This window comes from Pseudomyrmex gracilis, unplaced genomic scaffold (assembly GCF_002006095.1).
Source record: "Pseudomyrmex gracilis isolate BER0280 unplaced genomic scaffold, ASM200609v1 scaffold_54, whole genome shotgun sequence".
Taxonomy (NCBI): domain Eukaryota; kingdom Metazoa; phylum Arthropoda; class Insecta; order Hymenoptera; family Formicidae; genus Pseudomyrmex; species Pseudomyrmex gracilis.
Genome location: NW_018020638.1, coordinates 828,171 through 848,696, shown reverse-complemented (window position 1 = coordinate 848,696; position 20,526 = coordinate 828,171). Strand labels below are relative to the sequence as shown.

Genomic DNA, 20,526 nt, shown 5'->3' with positions numbered 1-20,526 from the left:
CCTTAGGGGGAACCCTAAAAGTTGCGGCGCGTCGAACCGCGGGCGTTCCTCTCTTTCCTTCCCCGGGCCAGAAGGGAGACGTGGAGGAGTTCGCTTGCAACCGGTTTCGACCAAACTAAAGCTAAATAAAGGCACGCTCTCCGCAGCGCGAGAGGAGGACGTCGTTGTGTCGATAATTGGCGCTCTCTCGAAAAAATCCGCGAGCGCGGAACTGTTATCGCCCGGTGCAGGTGAAATAAAAAAAAAAAAAAACGCGATTCGGAAAATTCGAGCGATAACACCCAACGTGTTATTGCGGAAATAACCGGCCGATTGAAGGATGTAATAACGATCGAAGAGTTCCGGCAAATATCGCACCGTTAGTTTATAAAGTATATACACGTATATAATTAGACAGCATAATAACAGAAAAAATTCGAGATGCTCTTCCTCCCTCCCTCACTGAGGAAGAGGCGTACTTGTTGCATAATCCCCCTCGACTTTGGCGAGATATAGCCCCCGAGCAGTAACGTTAACCAAGAAAAGGATCCGGTCGCTCTCAGGTGTATGTATTCTCTCTTCTCTCTCTCTCTCTCTCTCGTAATTTAACCCTTTGATTTTCTTTCCTTCCCTTTTCTGGCCTCTGTGCTGCAAGGTTTGATGACGCCTCGATAAATCGAGGCTTCCATCGCGATTCATTTGAATATAAATCTGTCTGTCCGGCACTCTCTCTATCTCACTCTTTCACACCGGAGATCTTCTCTAAATCAGAGAGAAAGAACGGATGAGCGACGATCGAGAGAGAGAGAGAGAGAGAGAGAGAGAGAGAGAGAGAGAGACAAAGAAGAGAGAGAAAAAGAGAAAAAGAAGAGGACAAGGAGACGAAAAGGAAAGTTCTTTTTTTTTTTCTTTCCGCTGCGCATCCAGGGTGACCGCAAACCGACCACTGCGGTGGTTGGTCGTGCGGGATTTATTTTTTGGTAGCCTTATTTCGGGTCCTTTCTCTCTTTCTCGTCTCCTCTCTTCTTCGCCGTTGGTTCTTTCGCTCCGAGCGTTTTAATGTCCTCGCGATGTAAAACTCTCCGACGGTTCACTCACGGTCCTGACGAAAATCCATTCTGACGACTGCGTACGACGTGCGCATCAACCGCCCTCATTTGAAATTCCATCCTCTCCCATTCGTTCGCGGAACGAGGGAGATTGCAACAACAGTGGGACGCGCATACGGACGCGCACACAGGATGCAGCTGCGCGTAATGATCTCGTAAAATTCTCCGAAACGGTCATTCGGTTGGCATCGTCCTTGGAATTTCTCATTGCACGTGAAATGATGAAAAACGGATAAACACAAGCGTTACACGCGCAATAATAATAAATTAAGAGAAATATATTTTTGGCCGGAGCTCGCGCGCGAAACGTGTAATCCTGTATTCTCTTCAGGGACGAACTTATAAATGATCGCTAATTCATGTTATTAAGTAGATAATCCTTTTTTTAAGTCCCTCATTATATCAATATATATCTATATATATATATATTGTAATACATATTAGATGTGTGTAAAACTAAAAAGAATTTCGCATCTTTCACAGGTCAGACGAATTTTTCATCTCCTCTGTAAATCAAATGTCCTTTTTATCCACCGTATGCGCGTATGTCGGAAAAGCAATCGCGCATCTATCGATATTTCGAGCTTATCAAATTAAATTCGTTCTTTATAAATTGAATCTCCGCTAACGAGTGTCGCGACCGTTCCGCATTAATAATAAATTAGTTCGCGTCCGATCAATCCGCGAACGGTGATCCGCGGACGCGACTTACTACGTAATAATCGAGCGCGATTTTTTTTTTTTTTTTTTTTTGACGAGAAATAAAGCAGCGATGGGTCGTGTGTTGTTTTACATCCGTCGATACGCGGAGCGGCGCGCATTATTCAAGAAACTTTTATTAGACCGACCAAGGCCGAAAGCTCACCGCGGAGTCGTATCGGGGGAAGTCGACGAGAGGAAGAGGCGTGTATATACCGCGCGCGCGCGCACCGCACGAAACGGCCCTTCTTCTTATAACCATAAATATCGCGCATAAATGCACATGGCGCGATGCTCCATAAATTCGATGCCGTCTGTCCGACCGAAAAACGAGCCTGCGCCGCGCCTGCAATAGAACCGCGCAATTAAACGCACGCTGTCTCCAAAAAAATCAAAAATGTTCATTATTAGCAGTATTCGTCCTTGGACTTTCCCAGGGGGAGGTCTCTGACTGTCTTAGCTTTCGCGCGCGCGTTTCCATAAAGAACACGCGCGCGTGTACATGAGAAGAATCGCGCGCGTCTCAGAGTTCAGAGACACCGATCACCTCTTACTCGTTACGCGCCTTTTTTTTTTTTTTTTTTTTTTTTTTACATTTCGCATTAAGATACATCCCGATGGCAAATTTGACGCGGGATCTTCGATTTGGGAATCGCGCGCGATTCGCAAATGTAAAATCTCGCGCGGGAAGCCCCGCGCGCGCTCTCCGCGTGTCTATACGTGCGCGCTCACGACGGACTAACGATATTTATTATACGCCGGCAATGAATTATGGGCCGTTAAGTTCGCCGTCGTGACGGGGCCCTTCGGCCCCGCGCGCGTAGCGCGAGAGACGTGGGCATCGCCACTGCGCGCCCGAAGGAAAAACTCTCGGGAGGAGACGGGGCTTCTCCGGTGGTGGTGGTGGCTCCGCTCGTATAAACGCGGCGTATAGCCGCTGCGCGAAATGAAATATTTATTCCATTACGGACACGGCGCACTGTTATTGTAATGCGCTGAACCGCGTTTTGCATTTTTGCGACCGCCGACACGGGGGTTATCGCGATGCGTCTCGACGCGGGGGCTGAAATGAAACACGCGCGATTATCGCGCGGCGCGAAACATTGTGCGCCCGCGATTTCCACAATGTTTCGCCAGACGATACTCCTCGTCCTACAATTGTTACGACAATCAGCGAAGAGGTAAGTATATTTTGTAACCTCAGAAATCGCGGGAGCGAAATGAAAAGCGAAATAAGGAGAAGAAGTTCACCGACAACGACGCCACATGCGATCCGGACTGTTTATTGTCGGATATCGCCTCGGGGAAGGAGAGATGAAAGGCAATATATCTCACGATCTGAGTCGCCTACGTCAGAGAACGCCCTGGAAGCTCGGTTCTCGGCGAGGAGCTCGCCGCCCGCGCACTGCTCTCTATCTATCTCTCTGTCTCTGTCTCTCTCTCTCTCTCTCTCTCGGCTTCCGTGACGGTGAAAATTCCTCGTCGCGTACCTGCGCTTCCTCCGGGGCCGCGCTATCTACCCGTGGGAAAGCGCGGAGACGACGAGACCGTTTAACAGTCCCCCTGCTAACGGTAACGGTAAAGTCACGGTGTAGTTCGGCGAGTCGCGAGAAATCGTGAAAAATCGCGCGCGCTTAGAGCGGCCCGTAATGACGAAGAAACGGGACGACGTTCGCCGATGGATGGGCCATTAGTCGTTCCGCAGTCGATTTTCGTCGAAAACCGGCTCCGAGAGCCGTTGTCCGCTCGCGCGCGCGCGGTTACGCCCATCGTCCGTCGAATCACCGGGAGGAACCGATAATCCGTTGAACATTAAAACAGCGGCTGTTTACTGTTATGATGGTCCACGGAAAAAAACACATTCTGGCTGGATTTGACGTCCGGCGTTTTCCCATAAGATACTTGCCTCAATCGCGGGAATAGAATTTATGTGGAAAGATTCCCCCCTCCCACCCCCCGAAATATTAATGACCGCGAACCTGCCCTCAGCTTTGTGCGATTTTTTTTGCGTGACGCAACAAGACGTCGCAACGGACGTCCGCGAGATAATAAACGGTCTGTAATGTTGATTCAGAAATAAATTAGCCGCGATTATGCGATAAGAATCTTTTTCTCGTTTGCCCAACGTGACGTTGCATCACGGACGAATGCTAAATCCTGATGTATTGCGCGCGCGAGGATTTATTGACGTTCAATATTAGGTTCCTTGCGTATTGGAGATAGAGAGAGAGTATACGCAATATTGGACTGTTGCAATATTGAACCCAGGCGCAACACACACACACACACACACACACGTTTGATGTAAGATATTTTACGCTACATGAAATCTCCGCGTAATTAATCGAGTAGATGAACACACAGTAGCCACACTGGGAAATCTACCGTGTGATGTACATCTCATCGTCTGTACGTGAAACACGAGAGTTTCTCTGTGCCAGCGATCCGAACGCGCCGACTAACGGGCGGGACCATTTATTGGATCGATACATGTGTAATCCGTGACGCAATATGCGATAGAATAATTAATTAATTCACGAGCGCGATAAACAGAAACGAGTTTCCACAACGGCGATTAAAACGGTGAGATCCGTCGAAGAATTCAGTCGGCAAGACGTCATGGAGAGTTTGAGCGAGAACGACAAGGCTGTCTTGAACACCATCTTCGATCCGCTTTTCGTATTTCCTCAGTTTTCGGAAGAACAGGCGAAGTTCGAGAAAGGAAATACTGGTACGTTGCTTGAACAACATGCGATAGACAAAACAGAACTGTCATCGTTGCAATTGTGTTTTTTCTCTGTTAAAATGTTTTCCACATACATGGCAGAATATTTTACATGCGCAAGCGGAAAAATATGTCACTCTTTTTAATATCAAAATACATAAGTATGTTATTATTATTATTATTATTATTATTATTATTATTATGTCATTACTTATAAATTCTCAATGTTATTATATTACTTCGTGCTTAGTTTTGACCCATGTCCTGTGTGAAATTTTGAGTACAGTTACACATGAATATGAAAGCCGAGGTTTCCATTAAATCTTAATCACGACACACAGGTCGAGATTCAAACTTCATATGAACCGCAGAAAATTCCGCAAACTGCTTCAAAATTCGTTTAAGGGGCCCACGGTAGAAAACCACAAGTCCGGCACAAAGTGCGCTCGAGCTATTTGCTCTCACGTGATAAAGATCGTCATGAATATGTAAGAGAGAGCGCGCGAAATGTACAATAACAGATAAATTTTTCCTTTTCGTGCGAGTCTCTTTCTTAAGGTTGCGCGAGACGAGTGTAAACACGAGAAACATATGTTGCCGATTTTTTTTTTTTTTTTATAACTCTACATACGTGCGAAGTTAAAAATTATGGTGACAAGAAAAATTTTTTATATCTTTTTGTTTCTTTAAATATTATAATTTTGTTTTCGTTTTTTAAATATTATTTTAAGAAGAAACAACAGACGATCTCGAGGAAACTCGCTTGGAACTACACGTATTGGACATCGTGAAGAAGGCAATAGTCTGCGCGGAAACGAAGAACTTCGACGAATCGTTCCGGCTTTTTGACGAAGCTCTGAGACAAGCACCCAAGTCGGCATCGATTTTGAACGACAGAGCACAAGCTCTACGTCTGGCAAATCGAAACGAAGGTACTCCCGCGTTTTGACGAAGTTTCGACGAAGTTACGGATAAGACTTTAATTTTTTCTTTTTTTTTATTGCGTGTGTTATCGCATTAGAAGCTTTGGAAGATCTGAATCTGGCGGTGGAATTGAGCAAGGGAAATGGAAAAGTAGGTGTTCAAGCGCTTTGCCAACGTGGCGCCCTTTATCGGTGGATGAAACAGGACGACGACGCCAGAATGGATTTCGCTCGAGCGGCCAAAGCTGGTTCGAGCTTCGCTAAGTCGCAATTAGTCGCTTTGAATCCTTACGCGGCTATGTGCAACTCGATGCTGTGCGAAATCATGTCCAAAACCTTTCGTTCTTAATTTAAATAAAGAAAAACAAAACAAAAAAAATATATATATATATATCAAAGAAGAATAATAATAGATAACACTTTGATTTTTTTATTTCGACATAGATAGGTCAAAGAAGAATAATAACGTCTTAATAGATAACACTTTATTTGATTTTTTTATTTCGACATAGATAGGTTCAAAAGCGCGTGATCTTACATGAGAACCTCGATAATAATAATAATAATAATAATTGTAAAAGTATAATAAATCGTATAATGATAACAATTATCATTGGAGAAATTTTCCAATAAAATATTTTGTATAAATTAATTGTTTACACAATAAATACCTGGGCTATAGATACAAGCAGAAGTTTTTAATGCCTTTGCACGTGTGAAGTTATATATAAGTTATGTATAAGTTTTTATTGTGTCGAGACATTATTGGTGCAGCTTTAACTTTCTTTTTGTACAAAACGCATAAACGCCCCTGCCTGTACATATAAACTTTCCGTAAAATCGAATCTAATTTTTCTACTAAAAAAAAAAAAAAAAAACGGGAGAAGGGAGGGAGGAAACTCGCGCGAGCGATGATATTCACAGTTCTGCAAGAAGTAGCTATGAACACGGTCTGTTCATGTTGTTTACACTTTTTTTGCAACTCTTTCGTATTTTAGAATAAGATTAAATAAAATGTGAGCAGGTCACATCGAGCAACGAAAGATTAAACGCGTGTTTCAAATTTCAACTTTTACATTTTTGTCCTCACTTGCTCCAACAATGGTTACAAAATCTAAAAATCAACACGCAGTTTACAAGAATCACATAGAAACTTAATACAATTTCGAAATTATAAAAAAACGAAGTCGTTTTTCTGTCTTAACAACATGTATTTGTTTTGCAATTTATTAAAAAAATTTTATTAAGTTTCTATATTAGTCTTTGCGATCTTCTTGCGTTAGTTGTTGTGAATCACTGACAATTTCAGTAAGGACGGAAACGTATGGTTAAAGTTCGAAATACACGAAATGTATCACCATTTTTCTTTGCTTGATTTTGTGGTTTATTCACATTTAATTTATATTTTATTAATTTATTGTTTTACGAGTGTCGTATAACTTTTCCATTTGTTAGAATAAGATATTCGGATATCTATTGTAAAACTATTCAGAAAGCAAAGGTTTTTAATGCCTTTACACACGTGAAGTTATGTAGTGTTCACTGTGTGTCGAGATATTATCGGCGCCACTCTGCAACTTAAACTTTTTTTTGTGTAAAACGCATAAACGCCCCTGTGCCTGTGCGTGTAACTTTCTGTAAAATCGAATCTGAATTGATCGGATTAATTAATTCAGAACTCCAATTTTTGTTCCGTTTTTCGTTTTCTTTCGAAAGCAAAAATAAGCTACTTTAAGAGAAAAGAAAGAACGAAACAGAGTGCAAAACGTGTGAGCAACCACGAACAGACCCCTACATCAGTAAGTAACAAAAAAAAAAATCTCTACACACAGACAAAATTCTTTTTACCCGTAAAGATTCTTTCTCTTCCAGCTACAAAGTATCTCTCTCCTGAAACTGAAAATTTACATGTAAAAGGAGAGAAATCAATGCCTGTTAAACTTAACTACGGTAGACATCGATCACAATTGAGAAATTGAAGACTTTGGATAATACTCACAATTTATTTTTAATGGAAACTGATATACGCTCGATATACTGCAATTACATGTAAACACACGATTTTCCTATATTATAGATATATGTATATATATGCAGAATAAAATATGCTCCTTTTTCGCACACATACGTTCACGCTTTTTTTTTTTTTTTTTGAGTGATTGACTACTTACAATCACATCGGTCACAGGAAATTGTCCCCGTGCAAAACTCACGGACAATTTGTGTAAATGCAAATCTGAAGAGTTATTTTAGTATGGTCAAATTTGTGTTAAATCCGCAGGTTGGACGTAAGAAGGACTTGAGTTTGATATAATATTGTTTATTTTTCATACTTTTAACTACAATTTGTTGATAATTTCAAAGACTACGTAGTTATTGACACACACACACACACACATTATAAATAATTAAATCCTTTTGCAATGTCTCCAAAAATGTATTTCTCAAATTGTTGCCAGTATAATTTTGCGAATCAATAGATATAAGCCAGAGCATATTCGTACACGCGTGTCTACGCACACACACACACACGCAGTTCGAATCTGTATCTGATCTCAACTATAATCAATTGTTTGTGTCAAACTCTGTAACAGATCATTCCCATCCTTACTACATATGGAGTACCGAGACTTAAATTCGAGAACAAATGGGAGTAAAACATATTTTGTATATCTGTCAAAATACATTGTTGATTAATCAGATACGTAAAATTCTATTAGAGAGAAAAAATGAGCTGGGTGGTTTATTTCAATTGTTCGCGAGTTATCGTGACAACAATTTGAGAAGAACATTTTGGAGACGTTGCAGGAAATTTTGTGTGTATATGTGTGCGTGTGTGGAAATATATATTTTCAGTTTTTGGTAAAGTTAAAAGTACAGTCAACAATATTATATTAAACCAAAATTCTCTACTATATCTCTTCTCTGATTTTAAAAATTTCGGAGAATTGCTGCTCGTTCCTCTTTCAATTTTTCGACAACTTCACAAAAGATTCTCTTAATATATTGCAAGCATATATCGGTTTCAGCAATTATTAATGAGAGACAAGTAATATAAACTTTTCATCCGAGCTTCAAGTCTGATTTCCGTCGGTTCGAGATTTTTCGATTCGTCGGACGCGAGAGTTGTCGTGCGTCTTAATCTCGGTCAGTTTCAAATTCTCGCGTGGATTTGCGAACTATCGCGAAAATAGCGCACAGCTGTGCACGAGAACGAGAGTTTCAGCGTTTTACTTATTGTGTATACACAAAAGTATCACATTTCGGGTGTTTGTCGCGTCAGTTTTTCAGCCAAAGAAATCAACCGTATCTCTTGAGGAGAACAAAACTTGAACAAAAAGTCGATCAATTGCGAAGAGAATTGAAAACAAAATTTTGATCGTGAGAGGAAGTTTTCTCAGATAGATAATATAAATATATGAGTATACACAAAATTATTTTCCATTATTTTTGCGTATAAATTTATATAAATATACACAAAAATAATGAGAAGTAAAAAAGAGTTCTTCGTCATCAACACCGATTGACATAATTGATCTGACTAAAGAAACACCAAGAGCCTACCCAACAACGCAAAAGAATTTGTAGGAGACCGTTGTTATCTATAATCTTTAGGAAACTGTGAATTAATCAGACACTTTCGAACGTTGTGTGAATGAAACAAAAAGAAAAAAACAGTTGTCGATGTTATTCCGGAAGATGTCGAATCGGATACAAAGAAAAGTTCAAGGTTTAAGTCCAATATGTTTCGAGATGTTATCGTTCGATCTGCAACCCATTATTCCGTTGCGGACACATATTTTGTGCAGGATGTTTGAAGATGTGTCTCGATAAAAAAAACAAAACAGCCTTGCCCCACCTGCAAAAAAACTTATAACGGCAGAAACTTGTATTCGCTTATATCTTTGAATACGTTATACAAATAACATCGAATTTTCTATAACTTTTCATCCCTGCAAATTTGAAGCTACACACAGCTTCTCGTCGTTTATAAAACTATGCCATCCCCCGTCTTTTTCTTTCTCCTTAAACCATAACAAAATCTCGACCCGTATTAGATTTTTCACTTTCAGAACCTTCTTCGCTGACATCTTCCCCCTCGGCAGAATCAGACGAAGTCTTTTTTTCTTCGCTGGGTGACGATTCCTCGACTCCCGATACTTCTTCCTTAGGTTCTTCTTCTTTTGCAGATTTCTCTTCCCTGAGAAATTTATCTTATGATTTTCCGCTCGTTAAATAATTTGTATAAAAATTGTTCGCTAAGCAGCAATATTAGCTCGAGAAACAAACAAACAACAGAGAAAAGTGAGAAAAACAACGTAAATTTTGGAGTCGATGCAAAACTGCACTTCCCTTCAGTTGAAGCTTACATGTATTGTTATACATTGTTATATAGATTATATTAATTAAAAATAAATCACGAGACACTTACGATTGAATCAAAGGCGCGTCCTCAGAATCGGAATCCTTCTCTTTCTTTCGTTTCTTTTTGCTGACTTTCTTGTCATTGTCGGATGTGGAACCATAATATTCATACTGTAAACACACATATAGGTATCTCATGTTATGAAAACATATACGTATTTCATGTTATGAAAACCTGTTTGTCTTCTTGATAAGAAAAATAGAAAAGCTATAACATACCTGATACAATGGCCAGAAGGACGCGAAGAAACCAACATCGGCTGTTAAGTTAGGTAGCAACCATAAATGGCATCTACCCAATGTGGGAATCCACAGAAGACAGAATACAATCATTCTGAAAATAGCTAACGCTAGTATGAATATGAGAAATCCTGCGGCTGCAATGCTCAAGTAATATACTCCGTGACGAATAGTTAGCGGCCACAATGGGAAGAGACACACTACTATTGCGGCTAGAACTACGAGTGTACCAAAGAACCAATAGTACACAGGAACCGGCTCGTATATCCATACATATGCATCATTACAGTCCACAAAATACTGATCCATATGCATTTCCAGTCGTACCTGAAATCAAACGCGTGTGTTTTGTTAACTTACAAAAAGAAGAAACTCAAGAAAAAGTTATATTTAAATCTCATATAAATAAATATTTCTATTTACTTTTGGTTTCTTTTTTTGCTCTTTTTGTTCATCAACTTTCTCTTCCCCTTTCTCATCCTTCACATCTTTGCTCTCCTTGGAATCTTCTTTCTCCAATGATTTTTTGTCTTCTTTTGTAGCTTTTTTTTTACTGCCTCTCATTTTATTGAGCTCCTCCTCCGAAATCACTACCTTCTTTGCCCGGTGAAAGAATTTGTGTCTCAACATCACGTCGAGATAATCGGACACCTGCTCTCGTGTCTCGAATACGGTGCTCCAGGGTGAATTTTCCAATAGGGCATCGACCGCGCGAGATCCCGTGAAGTACTCGACATTGTGAGTTCTGTCAAACTTGGTCTTTTTCGACGGTACATTATTCCGAATCCACTTTGCGACATCGTACTCCTCCTTGGACGGTTTGTCCTCGGCAACCTTACCATCCGAACTGGCGACTTCCTATTACAAGCACAAACAAAAATAACTTCGATATAATCGAACAGAATGTGAACGTAGGTGGAACCGTTGTTGTTCGCCACGTTCAAATTTTAACTGACAACTCGGAAAAACGCGAGTTAATTCGTAATTTTTTGTGTCAATTTTTGTGTCTTGCTACGTCATCCGAAGCGGCGCTCGTCGGCGCTGACAGATCTCGCGAGTCGGCAAATCGTTAGCAATTGTTGTCTGCGCGCGACGGACAACGACGGGTTCCGTGTACGAGCCGAAATAAAAATCGTGAAATATATCCGCGCAAAAGTGTCGCTATTTGAACACATATGTGCCCGCTTACGTCTTTGCGTTTCCTGTTTTTCCTGCGTTCCGCCATGTTGTAAATCCCGTATCACGCTTGCGCGCACCAAATCATTCACTGATGCACAACGCCGCCGACCGTGTCAAAGCCGGACAAAAGTAACACGATCCGCGCTGACTGCGCTCACATGATCGGCGAAGAATTATATGTAAGCCCCGCTAGCGCCGTCTGCGGATTTTCGAGGGAACCAAAAACCTACCCGTGCCATCTTCTTTTCGCGATCCTGTAGAGGCGCTGTGCGTCGACCTTGATCAGCTGTTTGTTTTTCACCGTCTTCCGTGGCATTGCTGTGCGCGTCGGAGACAATCCGAGCTTTTGTCTCTCAACTTGACAGCCACTGGTGCGTTTCGCGTGCGTGTGCGATCGAGTGTGCGATCGGGAGCGGGTAAACAAAGCGCGTATCTGTCGTGCGGCATCAGTCAGTGGATTTTGGATGTACGGCACGAATATGCGTGAGTGCGAGGAGTTCGCGAGGTGTTTTCCACCGGGTCAGCCGGTCCAGGCCTCGCCGCCGTCGCTACAGGCTCCGGGTTTGGACGCTTTGCACCGACTCTGCAAGCAGATCTACCCGGACCAAAGCAATCCTCTCACAGTCACGGCGGTTCTGAAGTATTGGTGAGTGCGTGACGATGGTAACGCTGTAACGTCAATAAAGGCAGCAGGTCGCGCTTCTCGCTTCGGTACGCACACAGTGGTATCGGAGAACTTGGACGCGACTCGATTTGTGTACACAACAATAGGCAATCCGGATGGGAAAGAAATAATTCGATCTTTCACGTTTCGACAGAGTCGACACGTGAAGTATACGAATTTTTTACGTTGACTTGTTGGAAGTAGATTTGATGCGATATCACTATGTAGAATAACAAATGTTACTACATGATACGCTTTTGAAGATGTGCTCGTAGAAACTCTCGGTTTTTCTATTTCTCCCTCATGAGAACGCGTTGATTACTTTGTCTATATTTAGCCCCCCCTTGTTACATACGCAAAGCCGGACGTCCTGTCAGCTGACTAAGATTTTCCGCATGTTTTTCTTTAGGTTAGGCGGACCAGACCCGCTTGACTACATCAGCATGTACGCCAATCCTGGATGTCCTAAGCTCGGAGTACCACCTCACTGGCATTATGTCAGGTAAGAGAGAGAATTCTATAAATTTTGCTTTGGGTATGTCAGGTAAGAGGGAATGTGTTTTTTTGAAAGATATTTAAGGTATTTAAATCCGTCTTGTTAAGTATTTAAATCTCAGAAAGAAAATTCTTTTGAGATAAAAAAAAGCACTTTAATCTCGAGAAGCAAATTTGTTGCATTAATGTTTAACTCTCACTTTGAAGTTGATTGTGAGGTAAGTTTATGAAAATTAAGAACTGTATTTTTTTTATTTTAAAATATTAAATGTACATGTTTTAGAGAAAAGAGTGTTGGAATAGAAATTGCAATTTCAAGATGTACGCGTATGTAGAATAAAAACTGTACATATGAATACATGATGATATGTTACTGCCTGACTCGGTTATTTTATTGGAATCTGTGTACTGAATGACGAATGACCTTCCGCCAAAGGATGCTGGGTTTTTTTTCTCTCTCTGCGTCGGCGACCCTTGCTTCTTCAGTTTCAAACAGCTGTCTCAATATAGTCCGCCGGCGTTTTCTCTATATATAGAGAACGTTAAAGCGCGGGGAGAGTCGGAAATAGAAGCGCCGTACTTCCCCCTTTTTCGTCTGCGCCATCTAATTATACGTTAGCATTGACCGAATGTCCGCGTGTCTTGCTGCGATTATAAATTATTTTTTTTTTTCCCTCACGTCACGTGTAAAACGTATTTGTTTGCTTGTTCAAAGAAATGCGTTTTTTGTTTTGTTTTGTTTTTTTTAAGTTACACTGCCATTTGAAAAAGTTAACAAAGAAACGGAGGATTTTATTTTTATCTTTGTTATATTGTTTTTATATTTTTTTTATTGATTTTAAATATAGCTTAGGATTATCTGATTTACACGGCGATGGTCGGTTGCATCCCAAACCTGGTCCAGGTCGCCCGAGCGGTTTCGGATTCGAGTTAACATTCCGACTCGCTCGTGAAAGGGGCGAGACGACACCGCCCACGTGGCCTGCGACCGTGATGCAGCAATTGGCCAAATATGTTTTCAATTCCGGGAACACACTGATGCCGGGCGACCACGTCTCCTGGCACGCTCCACTGGACGGCGGTAACGGCCGGATCACTCAGATTTTGATGGGGCAAGATTCGCAGTTTCCAGCCTCGGTTTCTACGCCGCACGGAGAAGTACGTATATATAAAAATGCTCGAATGCAATCTAGCAAGTCGATGTAAGATTGACCGATAAAACTTCTTTACAATCAGATGCTCAGGTGTTGCGCAAGAAAATCTCGTAATTACGTTATTGTTTGTATTTATCGTGAAAAAAAAAAAATGATTAAAGAAGCAAGAAAGAAACCAAAAAACACAGGCTTTGAGATGTCCCTAAGACGAGTTGTCGATGTTCTCTTGTTCTTCTCGGAAACAGGTTTCGTTCGTTCAAATCGTCGGCGTTACTTCCGAGGAATTACAGGCGGCTCAACATTGGAACGGGCTGGGAGTCGTCAACTTGCTGAAAAGCGCTCGGGACTGCGGCCCGTGGTTAGTCACGGACATGAGAAGAATGCATTCCGCTATGGAGGACGATCCCTCTATAGCCGAGAGAATACAGAGCGGCATCGAGAGAGACGGATCGAACACGAGCGGCGTATCGGCCAAGTGTTGGTAAGTGGTAATATCGTCGATTGAGAGTCGATGGGAATCGCGGAAGATGAGAGTTACAGGCTACGTATTTTGTTGCGCAGGTGGGTTCAAATAACGAACGACAGAGCTACGGAGAAGTACAGAGAGAGAAGAGACGATTCCGATGACAACGACGACGACGACGACGACGACGACGACGAGGACGTGAAACCGATCGTGAAGACGGAGAGATTGTCGCCGTGCGAGAAACAGGACGTCAATGTTTCCGATGAGAATAGTATTAAAGTCCTGCCCGGATTACACCTAACGTTCAACCTTGAAGCCGGCTCTTTATTACCGTTAGCAATAAAGTCAGTTATATTCAATCGCCGCCGAGCGCGCTCACTGCGCGACGTTCGATGAATAATGCAATATATTGGACATTACAGAGGCCGCGTGATGCATGGGAGGCATTTCACGTTCAAATCCATAGTGTCGAACTCCGCCGTCACGATAGTCGCACCGTCGGTCACGGGTACTTTCGTGTCGAAGGAAAAACCGTACGTCGTTCAGGGCCCGTGGTTGCAAGTGCTCCTCTCCGAAGAACTGGCCGAAAAGATGGCTGAGGAATTTCAAGTTCTAAGTTCCACGTCCAACGAGGTAAACAACGCGCTGTGCTATTTTTGGAATTACATCTACAGACATCCAAGAAATCTCGTATATATTTAAATTTTAATTTGATTTTTAATTTTAATCTTACATGTGTTTAAATTTTAATTTTAATTGATATTCCGTATGCAAACATTACAAATTATATTTTGTTACAGATCGAATTGCCAAAGACGTTTTCTTGGCCCGAACATAACTTAGTCATCACCATCATCAACGATTAAAATATTGCGGTGCGGTCATTTTTGTCATTTTTGTGACAAATTCATTTTTCATTCATTCGCGTTTCGTTCAAACAATTAAGTTAAAAGAGATGGGCGTAATTATATGAAGTATTATGTGAGACCTATCCGTTAAAAGTCTCGAGTTTTTAATATTTATACACACACAACGTCGACATCCTTCCATGACCTTCTAATATAAAGTTGATTAACTTATACTTTTTATAATCCTATTTCAGATTTTCCAGTGTTAAAACTCTCTTTCTTTTAAAAAATTTATATTACATACATATCTATTCATACACATATTTTTTTATTCAAATATATATTTTTTCCTAGTTGTTTATTTTTTTTTTTTTATTTTTTTTTTAATGTGCGTGTGTCAAGTTATCTGCGAAACAGTAAATTAACAACTTTGTTATCTCGATGCAAAAATAAAGCACGGTAAAATGTTGCGTATTTTTTTGTGCATTTTTTATGTATTTTAATATATACAATGTACATATGTAGGGTATAAATTATATATTACTGTTTTATATAATGAGAAAGATCATATATATGTTTGGTTATACGTTCCCTATTACATACTGCGAAAAGGAAGAGAAAGAGAACAATGCACGTAAATTGTTGTTGCATAAATATCTACCGCGCAAATATTTTATGTGAAAATCGCGCACGCATGACATCTCAATTTTTTCTGACATTGCGATATCGCCTGTTGTTTCGCCGCTTTACTCTTCTGCTTGTCTTCTTCGCGGGGGGACACGTATCCTGACCGTGATTCCTCGCCGTTGTATTGTTATTACTGCCACTCTGAGTCACGTGTTGCCCAAGCACGTTGAACAGCTTGGCGTGGGGATTCTGAGATATCGGATATGACATTGATATCAGTCGCATGTATCAACAATCGCGTTATTGACGTTACGAATTGCGATTCTAATTTTGCTTATATTCGAAATTGAAAATGTACGGCGTTGAACTCTACTCTGACATGTTGGAAAGACAAATGGAATTGCTTTATCTGTGTTCAAGGGCTCCTAACGACCTCACACCTGTTTCGGGTGAGTTAGATGTGAGATTTATATGTAATGTGTGTAAACTAAGCTAAACTAAATCGTTAAGCGCGCGCGTGACATCATGACTCAGCGGATCAAAAACCAGATATTAGCGACCACTAATTGATTTGATTGCGAATCTCTTCCGCGAAATTATCGGAATTTCTGATCGTCGAAAATCGCGAAAGTGATCCATACAAACAGTGTACAGTTTACCTGGTTTTTGCACCGCTGATCTTCCGTGTCATGTGACAGCGATATTCCACGCGGGACACGCGCACAAACGGTTTAAAGTGCCCGCACTTCGCCACGTGCGACAAGTCTAGAAAGCAGGATAATTTTGCATTTATCACAAGTTGAGCAAAACTACACGAGGGATTACTCGAACGAAAAGGGAGAAGTGAGAAACGTCCAACATTCTATTTACAATCAATTTGCAAGTTCTAGAAAAAATTCGAGTTTATTTTAATGATTTATGACGATGAGATTATCACGTGGGAGAGATACAAGCGCGCGCGCGCGCGCGAGTTACCTTTTTTAAAAAGTTCGTTAACATCTTGACGGCTCCTGTGCATAAAATCACGACGATACAGGCGGAGGCAAAGTCCTCGACTTCTTCGCAGCTGATGCTGCTAATGACGTTAACGATACCGCGGAAAATATTAGCGAACGTCTGCAACGCGTCGATGCACAAATCTCTGAAGAAGCAGATTATCTATTCAAAGAAAGTTTATTTTTTATTCCTCCTGTGTGAAATTTTCTTTGAGAACTTTCCCGTGAGATTTTTTCTTTCGACGTCAGAGTAGAAAAAAAAAAAAAAAAGATAAGACGCGGTTTTAATAAAATTTCTCGACACTTTTTCTTTCTTATCTTCCTCGCATTTCTGTATTCAACCTCTGCTGAGGTTGAAAAGTAGCGCGTACCTGAAATAATAAGTTCGTCACCACGAGTATCAGTTCAATTAGCCTCGTCACGAAGTCGAGCAGGATCAGCAGAATGTGCTCGATAGTTTCCCAGAGCCAGCAGACGAATCGCCGGAGGATCGTGAAGTGAATGCTGGCCTTTGACAGTTGACTCATCATGGTCGATCTTAGAAATTCACGCTTCGCCATATAATTTTTTCTCGCAAAATTGACATGAAAATAAACTCTCGCGTTGCAACAGAAATAGAACAATTAATTTGCGTGTGTGTGTGTGTGTGTGAAACAAAAACCGATGGATGTTTTTGTATTGCTTGAAATTTGCTCATGTATACATTATTGTTTCCCGCGATAAGAACACAAAGAAAAGATACAAGGAAACGCACTTATGTTCATTTAGCAATTTCAAGATATGTTTTATTGATATCAAGCGGTAATTACAATGGACATATCGTCGCATGCGTATTGATACAATTGCCAGTGATAGAATAAATGAACGCGCGCGTGTGTGAATTATTATTATTATTATTAGTATTATTATTATTTTAATGATAAATACTATACGTAGCTTAATCGTAATCTGGCAGTATTTTACTATGTGGTCGTTTGAGTTTAATGAAAGATTATCGTTAATTGTACATAGTAATACATATTAATGTATTAGCTATATATATGTATAGAATGTAACATTTGTTGTGTTGTACGTAAGTTCTCAAGGCCACCGTTGATGGTTTTTCGTCCACGTGATTGTATTTCCTAATTAATAATTGAACTCGTTTTTACGTCGCTAGATTTTATACGCTCGTTTTATACGCGCGTCATTATATTTCGTGTCATTTCGTTTTTAATTTTACGCGAACGCCGCGAGAATCGACGTTAACATTAAGACAACGAGCGCCGCGATTTCTCTCGACGATGCGGCGGCGTTGCACGCGTCCGCATCGCTGCAGGATTGCACGCATCCACGAACGTATCTACAAAGATATTGATACGTTAAAGATCGACGCACACATTCACTTTTTTGAATTCTCCTCTAACTTTGATTTTCTTACTTGTTGTCGAAGTAAAAACCACCGCAGTGGGACATCCTGATAATTTCCGAGTCCGTTGTTAGGGTTCCGCTATCTAACGCGCAGCTCCTCACCATGAGGGACACACCAGATTCATCTGACATCAGTCGAGTCGATCAGGATATGTTTTTCTCAATCACATGTGATTATTTTTAACACAATTAATACGCGAGTTACGGAGTTTCGCGTACGGGCGAAAACGTATGCGACTTGACAAATAAAAGAGATCTTCAAAAAAAAATTTAAATAAAAGATTTTCAAAAAAATTCTATTTAAAAAAATCTGGAATCTTATAATCACGCTATACCGTATACGCCTGCAATCTTGATGCAAGCTGTCGCTGGGAAGAGACCATCCCGGCCCTTCCGACCCCCCAAGCAGGGCGACTCCAAGAAAGCAAGACTCCCATTGTTGTGAAATGGGTCGTCGCAAGGTTTGTTGTTGCCATTGATCGATACACACTTGAAACAGTCGATGGCCCATCCTATGGGGGAAAGCGGGGAAGGGGAAGAAAGAGAAATCAGTCACAAGTTTTGCTTATTTGCCAAACAAATTTCGATAAGCGATAAACGGTTTGCTCAAAATCTTTCATACGGTTGTTTGTCGAAGTTCGAAGGTCGTTCGAACATCGTTGATTTTCGTGCGCTTCGTGAGAGACAAAAAATTTTCTTTGAAAAACAGAGAGATAAAAATGAAATATCAAGGTTTTTCTTCAACACACAGTGTCGTCGCAAGAAAAGATCTCGGCGATCAATAAAAAACCGCTTGAAACCGCTCGAGCGGCGGCGCCAAAGCGAGCTATTTTTGCACAAAATTGCACAAACTATACTTCGCGGTTACAAGCACATTAACGGCTTGTCCTCGAAACGAAGGTGTGCACACACAATCCAGATTATTGATCTTTACTCGCGCGAAATTCGCAAGATAGCCCACGTCGTTGCTCTCTCTCTCTCTCTCTCTCTCGCGACCTTCTTGATAATAAATTTGAGCTCACGCGATATTTGAAAACAAAAAAAAAAAGAAAAAGAAAACGGGAGTACGTTAGCACCTTGCGCGAAAACAATAATCGGATCAATCGGTCGAAATCGCATAATTTTTATCGAAACGCCACATTTTGTCTACCCACCTCTTTGGAAGGCGAGAACGGACAGGCAAACGAACCAGAGATTTCCCACGTTCATGCTTCGGCGACCCGAGGAGATGTCACTTCCCGGTGGAATCTCGCGCGTCTCTCGTCGACGTCGTCAGCTTCTACATTCCGGACGATACCGAGCGGATTCCTCGCCGGCGATCATCTCAGCCGCGGATAACTCGACTCCGCTCCCCGGCACCGCAGATCGAGCGTTGCGATGATACCTGTCGCAAGATAAGATGATCCATCCAGAGACGTCAGCGACTGGATGGCGAACCGTTTTCGCGATGACGTTCTCGCCGACGTGCTCGTAGTGTTTTGACAGCCGGTTACCAAGGCGATCGCGAACTTTATACAGACCTCGATCTCGCCTCCGTGGAGGATTTGAGAAGTGATCGATGAAAGTTTGAATGATACTAGACTCGCGTAGCTCTCGCGTTGTTACAAGAATCAATAAGTTTTCGTTCTTGTGTTCTCTATAGACCACGCGGCTCCGCAAAACCGCACGACGAGGAAAAACGACGTCGTGTGGCTCGACTCCGATTTTTATACCACCAACGACGAACGTCACTTCGCGTGATTCCACCCGGAGTCGCGGACACACGTGTGACACGCGAATAGTGGGTGTAGTAGTTGGGTTTTATGAACAATACAGTGAGAAGTCTCTGTTTCTTTTTTCTCTCTTTCTCTCTGACAAAAACCATACCGACCGACGAGTACGTCTGAGTCTGTCTCCGGTTATTTTTAATTTTTAATTTCGCTACAACGCGTACATGATTCACGACGAGATGTACGAGTGACGCTAAAAAAAAAAAAAAAAAACACCTAAAAGATCAAAGACGATATATTTGCGCGTGTTTAAACAAATAACTCATCAATTTTAACAAAACCCTGATCGTTTCGAAACGTTTCGTGGTTTATAGTCGAACGACTCAGCGAACATAATTCGAAATGATTTCCGCTGAGGTGTGCGACAGAAGCGTCGAGTCGAAGGGGCGAGTCTCTATGTTTCTCCGCAGCGAGACGCAGAAAAACGCGGCCAGCATCCGGCGCGCGGCACACCTGCATCATCGAAACGGAGGGAATCAATTTCGGGGGAGTCGCGACCGCGCCGCTGCGCAGTTCAAAGCGGTGGCGCGCAAATCGGCGCGCACGCGCGCCATAACCGTCCGGCCAATCACCTCTCTCGACGCTCGCTCGCTCGTACGCGGAGAGCGCGAGCAGGTCGTCCGCCTCGTCGCCGCGTAGCGACACTGCGGATGCAAGCGGATACACAATGCACTGCGACTGACAGTGATCCGCCGCCGTGAAAGATGTGCCCGTTTCGCGCACGTTTCCCATGCGCTCGTTCTTTTTTCACGTGAAACCCGTGTCCGCCCCCGTGCACCGCCACCCTACGAACCGACACCATTATCTGCCGTCGCCGCC

At 41.9% G+C, this 20,526-nt stretch overlaps 5 protein-coding genes across 9 annotated transcripts in view; 3 read left to right on the top strand and 2 right to left on the bottom strand.

Annotated features, from left to right (window-relative positions):
- Positions 1 to 4,063: 4,063 nt before the first annotated feature.
- On the top strand, positions 4,064 to 6,313 carry LOC109853778 (tetratricopeptide repeat protein 36 homolog). Of its 2 annotated transcripts, none has more exons than XM_020426182.1 (3): positions 4,064 to 4,518; positions 5,247 to 5,444; positions 5,534 to 6,313. In XM_020426182.1, exons 1-3 carry the CDS (start codon positions 4,407 to 4,409, stop codon positions 5,782 to 5,784), a joined length of 561 nt encoding a protein of 186 aa, XP_020281771.1. In that variant the 5' UTR covers positions 4,064 to 4,406; the 3' UTR covers positions 5,785 to 6,313. The 2 variants fall into 2 exon arrangements, with proteins under 2 accessions (XP_020281771.1, XP_020281770.1); XM_020426181.1 differs by having other exon boundaries at positions 4,126 to 4,518; positions 5,244 to 5,444.
- LOC109853777 (translocation protein SEC62) lies at positions 5,906 to 11,417 on the bottom strand. The gene is made up of 5 exons (XM_020426180.1): positions 11,290 to 11,417; positions 10,524 to 10,958; positions 10,080 to 10,427; positions 9,868 to 9,971; positions 5,906 to 9,636 (listed from the first exon to the last, which is right to left on the bottom strand). The coding sequence occupies exons 1-5, from the start codon at positions 11,323 to 11,325 to the stop codon at positions 9,462 to 9,464; spliced, it is 1,098 nt and encodes a 365-aa protein (XP_020281769.1). The 5' UTR covers positions 11,326 to 11,417; the 3' UTR covers positions 5,906 to 9,461.
- A 167-nt stretch (positions 11,418 to 11,584) lies between these two features.
- On the top strand, positions 11,585 to 15,404 carry LOC109853801 (suppressor of fused homolog). Of its 2 annotated transcripts, none has more exons than XM_020426256.1 (7): positions 11,585 to 11,925; positions 12,353 to 12,445; positions 13,287 to 13,596; positions 13,838 to 14,073; positions 14,154 to 14,390; positions 14,481 to 14,691; positions 14,859 to 15,404. In XM_020426256.1, exons 1-7 carry the CDS (start codon positions 11,744 to 11,746, stop codon positions 14,922 to 14,924), a joined length of 1,335 nt encoding a protein of 444 aa, XP_020281845.1. In that variant the 5' UTR covers positions 11,585 to 11,743; the 3' UTR covers positions 14,925 to 15,404. The 2 variants fall into 2 exon arrangements, with proteins under 2 accessions (XP_020281845.1, XP_020281844.1); XM_020426255.1 differs by having other exon boundaries at positions 11,587 to 11,925; positions 14,154 to 14,402; positions 14,859 to 15,400.
- LOC109853802 lies at positions 15,268 to 20,118 on the bottom strand. Of its 3 annotated transcripts, XR_002250154.1 has the most exons (7): positions 19,093 to 20,118; positions 18,274 to 18,450; positions 17,949 to 18,063; positions 16,900 to 17,870; positions 16,509 to 16,691; positions 16,193 to 16,298; positions 15,268 to 15,782 (listed from the first exon to the last, which is right to left on the bottom strand). XR_002250154.1 is itself a non-coding variant. In XM_020426257.1 (3 exons), the coding sequence occupies exons 1-3, from the start codon at positions 17,086 to 17,088 to the stop codon at positions 15,609 to 15,611; spliced, it is 546 nt and encodes a 181-aa protein (XP_020281846.1). In that variant the 5' UTR covers positions 17,089 to 17,746; the 3' UTR covers positions 15,268 to 15,608. The 3 variants fall into 3 exon arrangements, 1 of the variants encoding a protein (XP_020281846.1); XR_002250153.1 differs by lacking the exon at positions 16,193 to 16,298; XM_020426257.1 differs by lacking the exons at positions 16,193 to 16,298; positions 17,949 to 18,063; positions 18,274 to 18,450; positions 19,093 to 20,118 and having other exon boundaries at positions 16,900 to 17,746.
- LOC109853800 (protein neuralized) overlaps positions 15,794 to 20,526 on the top strand; it is a 52,676-nt gene continuing 47,943 nt past the window's right edge. The window contains exon 1 of the mRNA XM_020426250.1: positions 15,794 to 15,982. Within this exon, the coding sequence (XP_020281839.1) occupies positions 15,886 to 15,982 (97 nt within the window). The 5' untranslated portion in view covers positions 15,794 to 15,885. The remainder of the gene's footprint in view (positions 15,983 to 20,526) is intronic.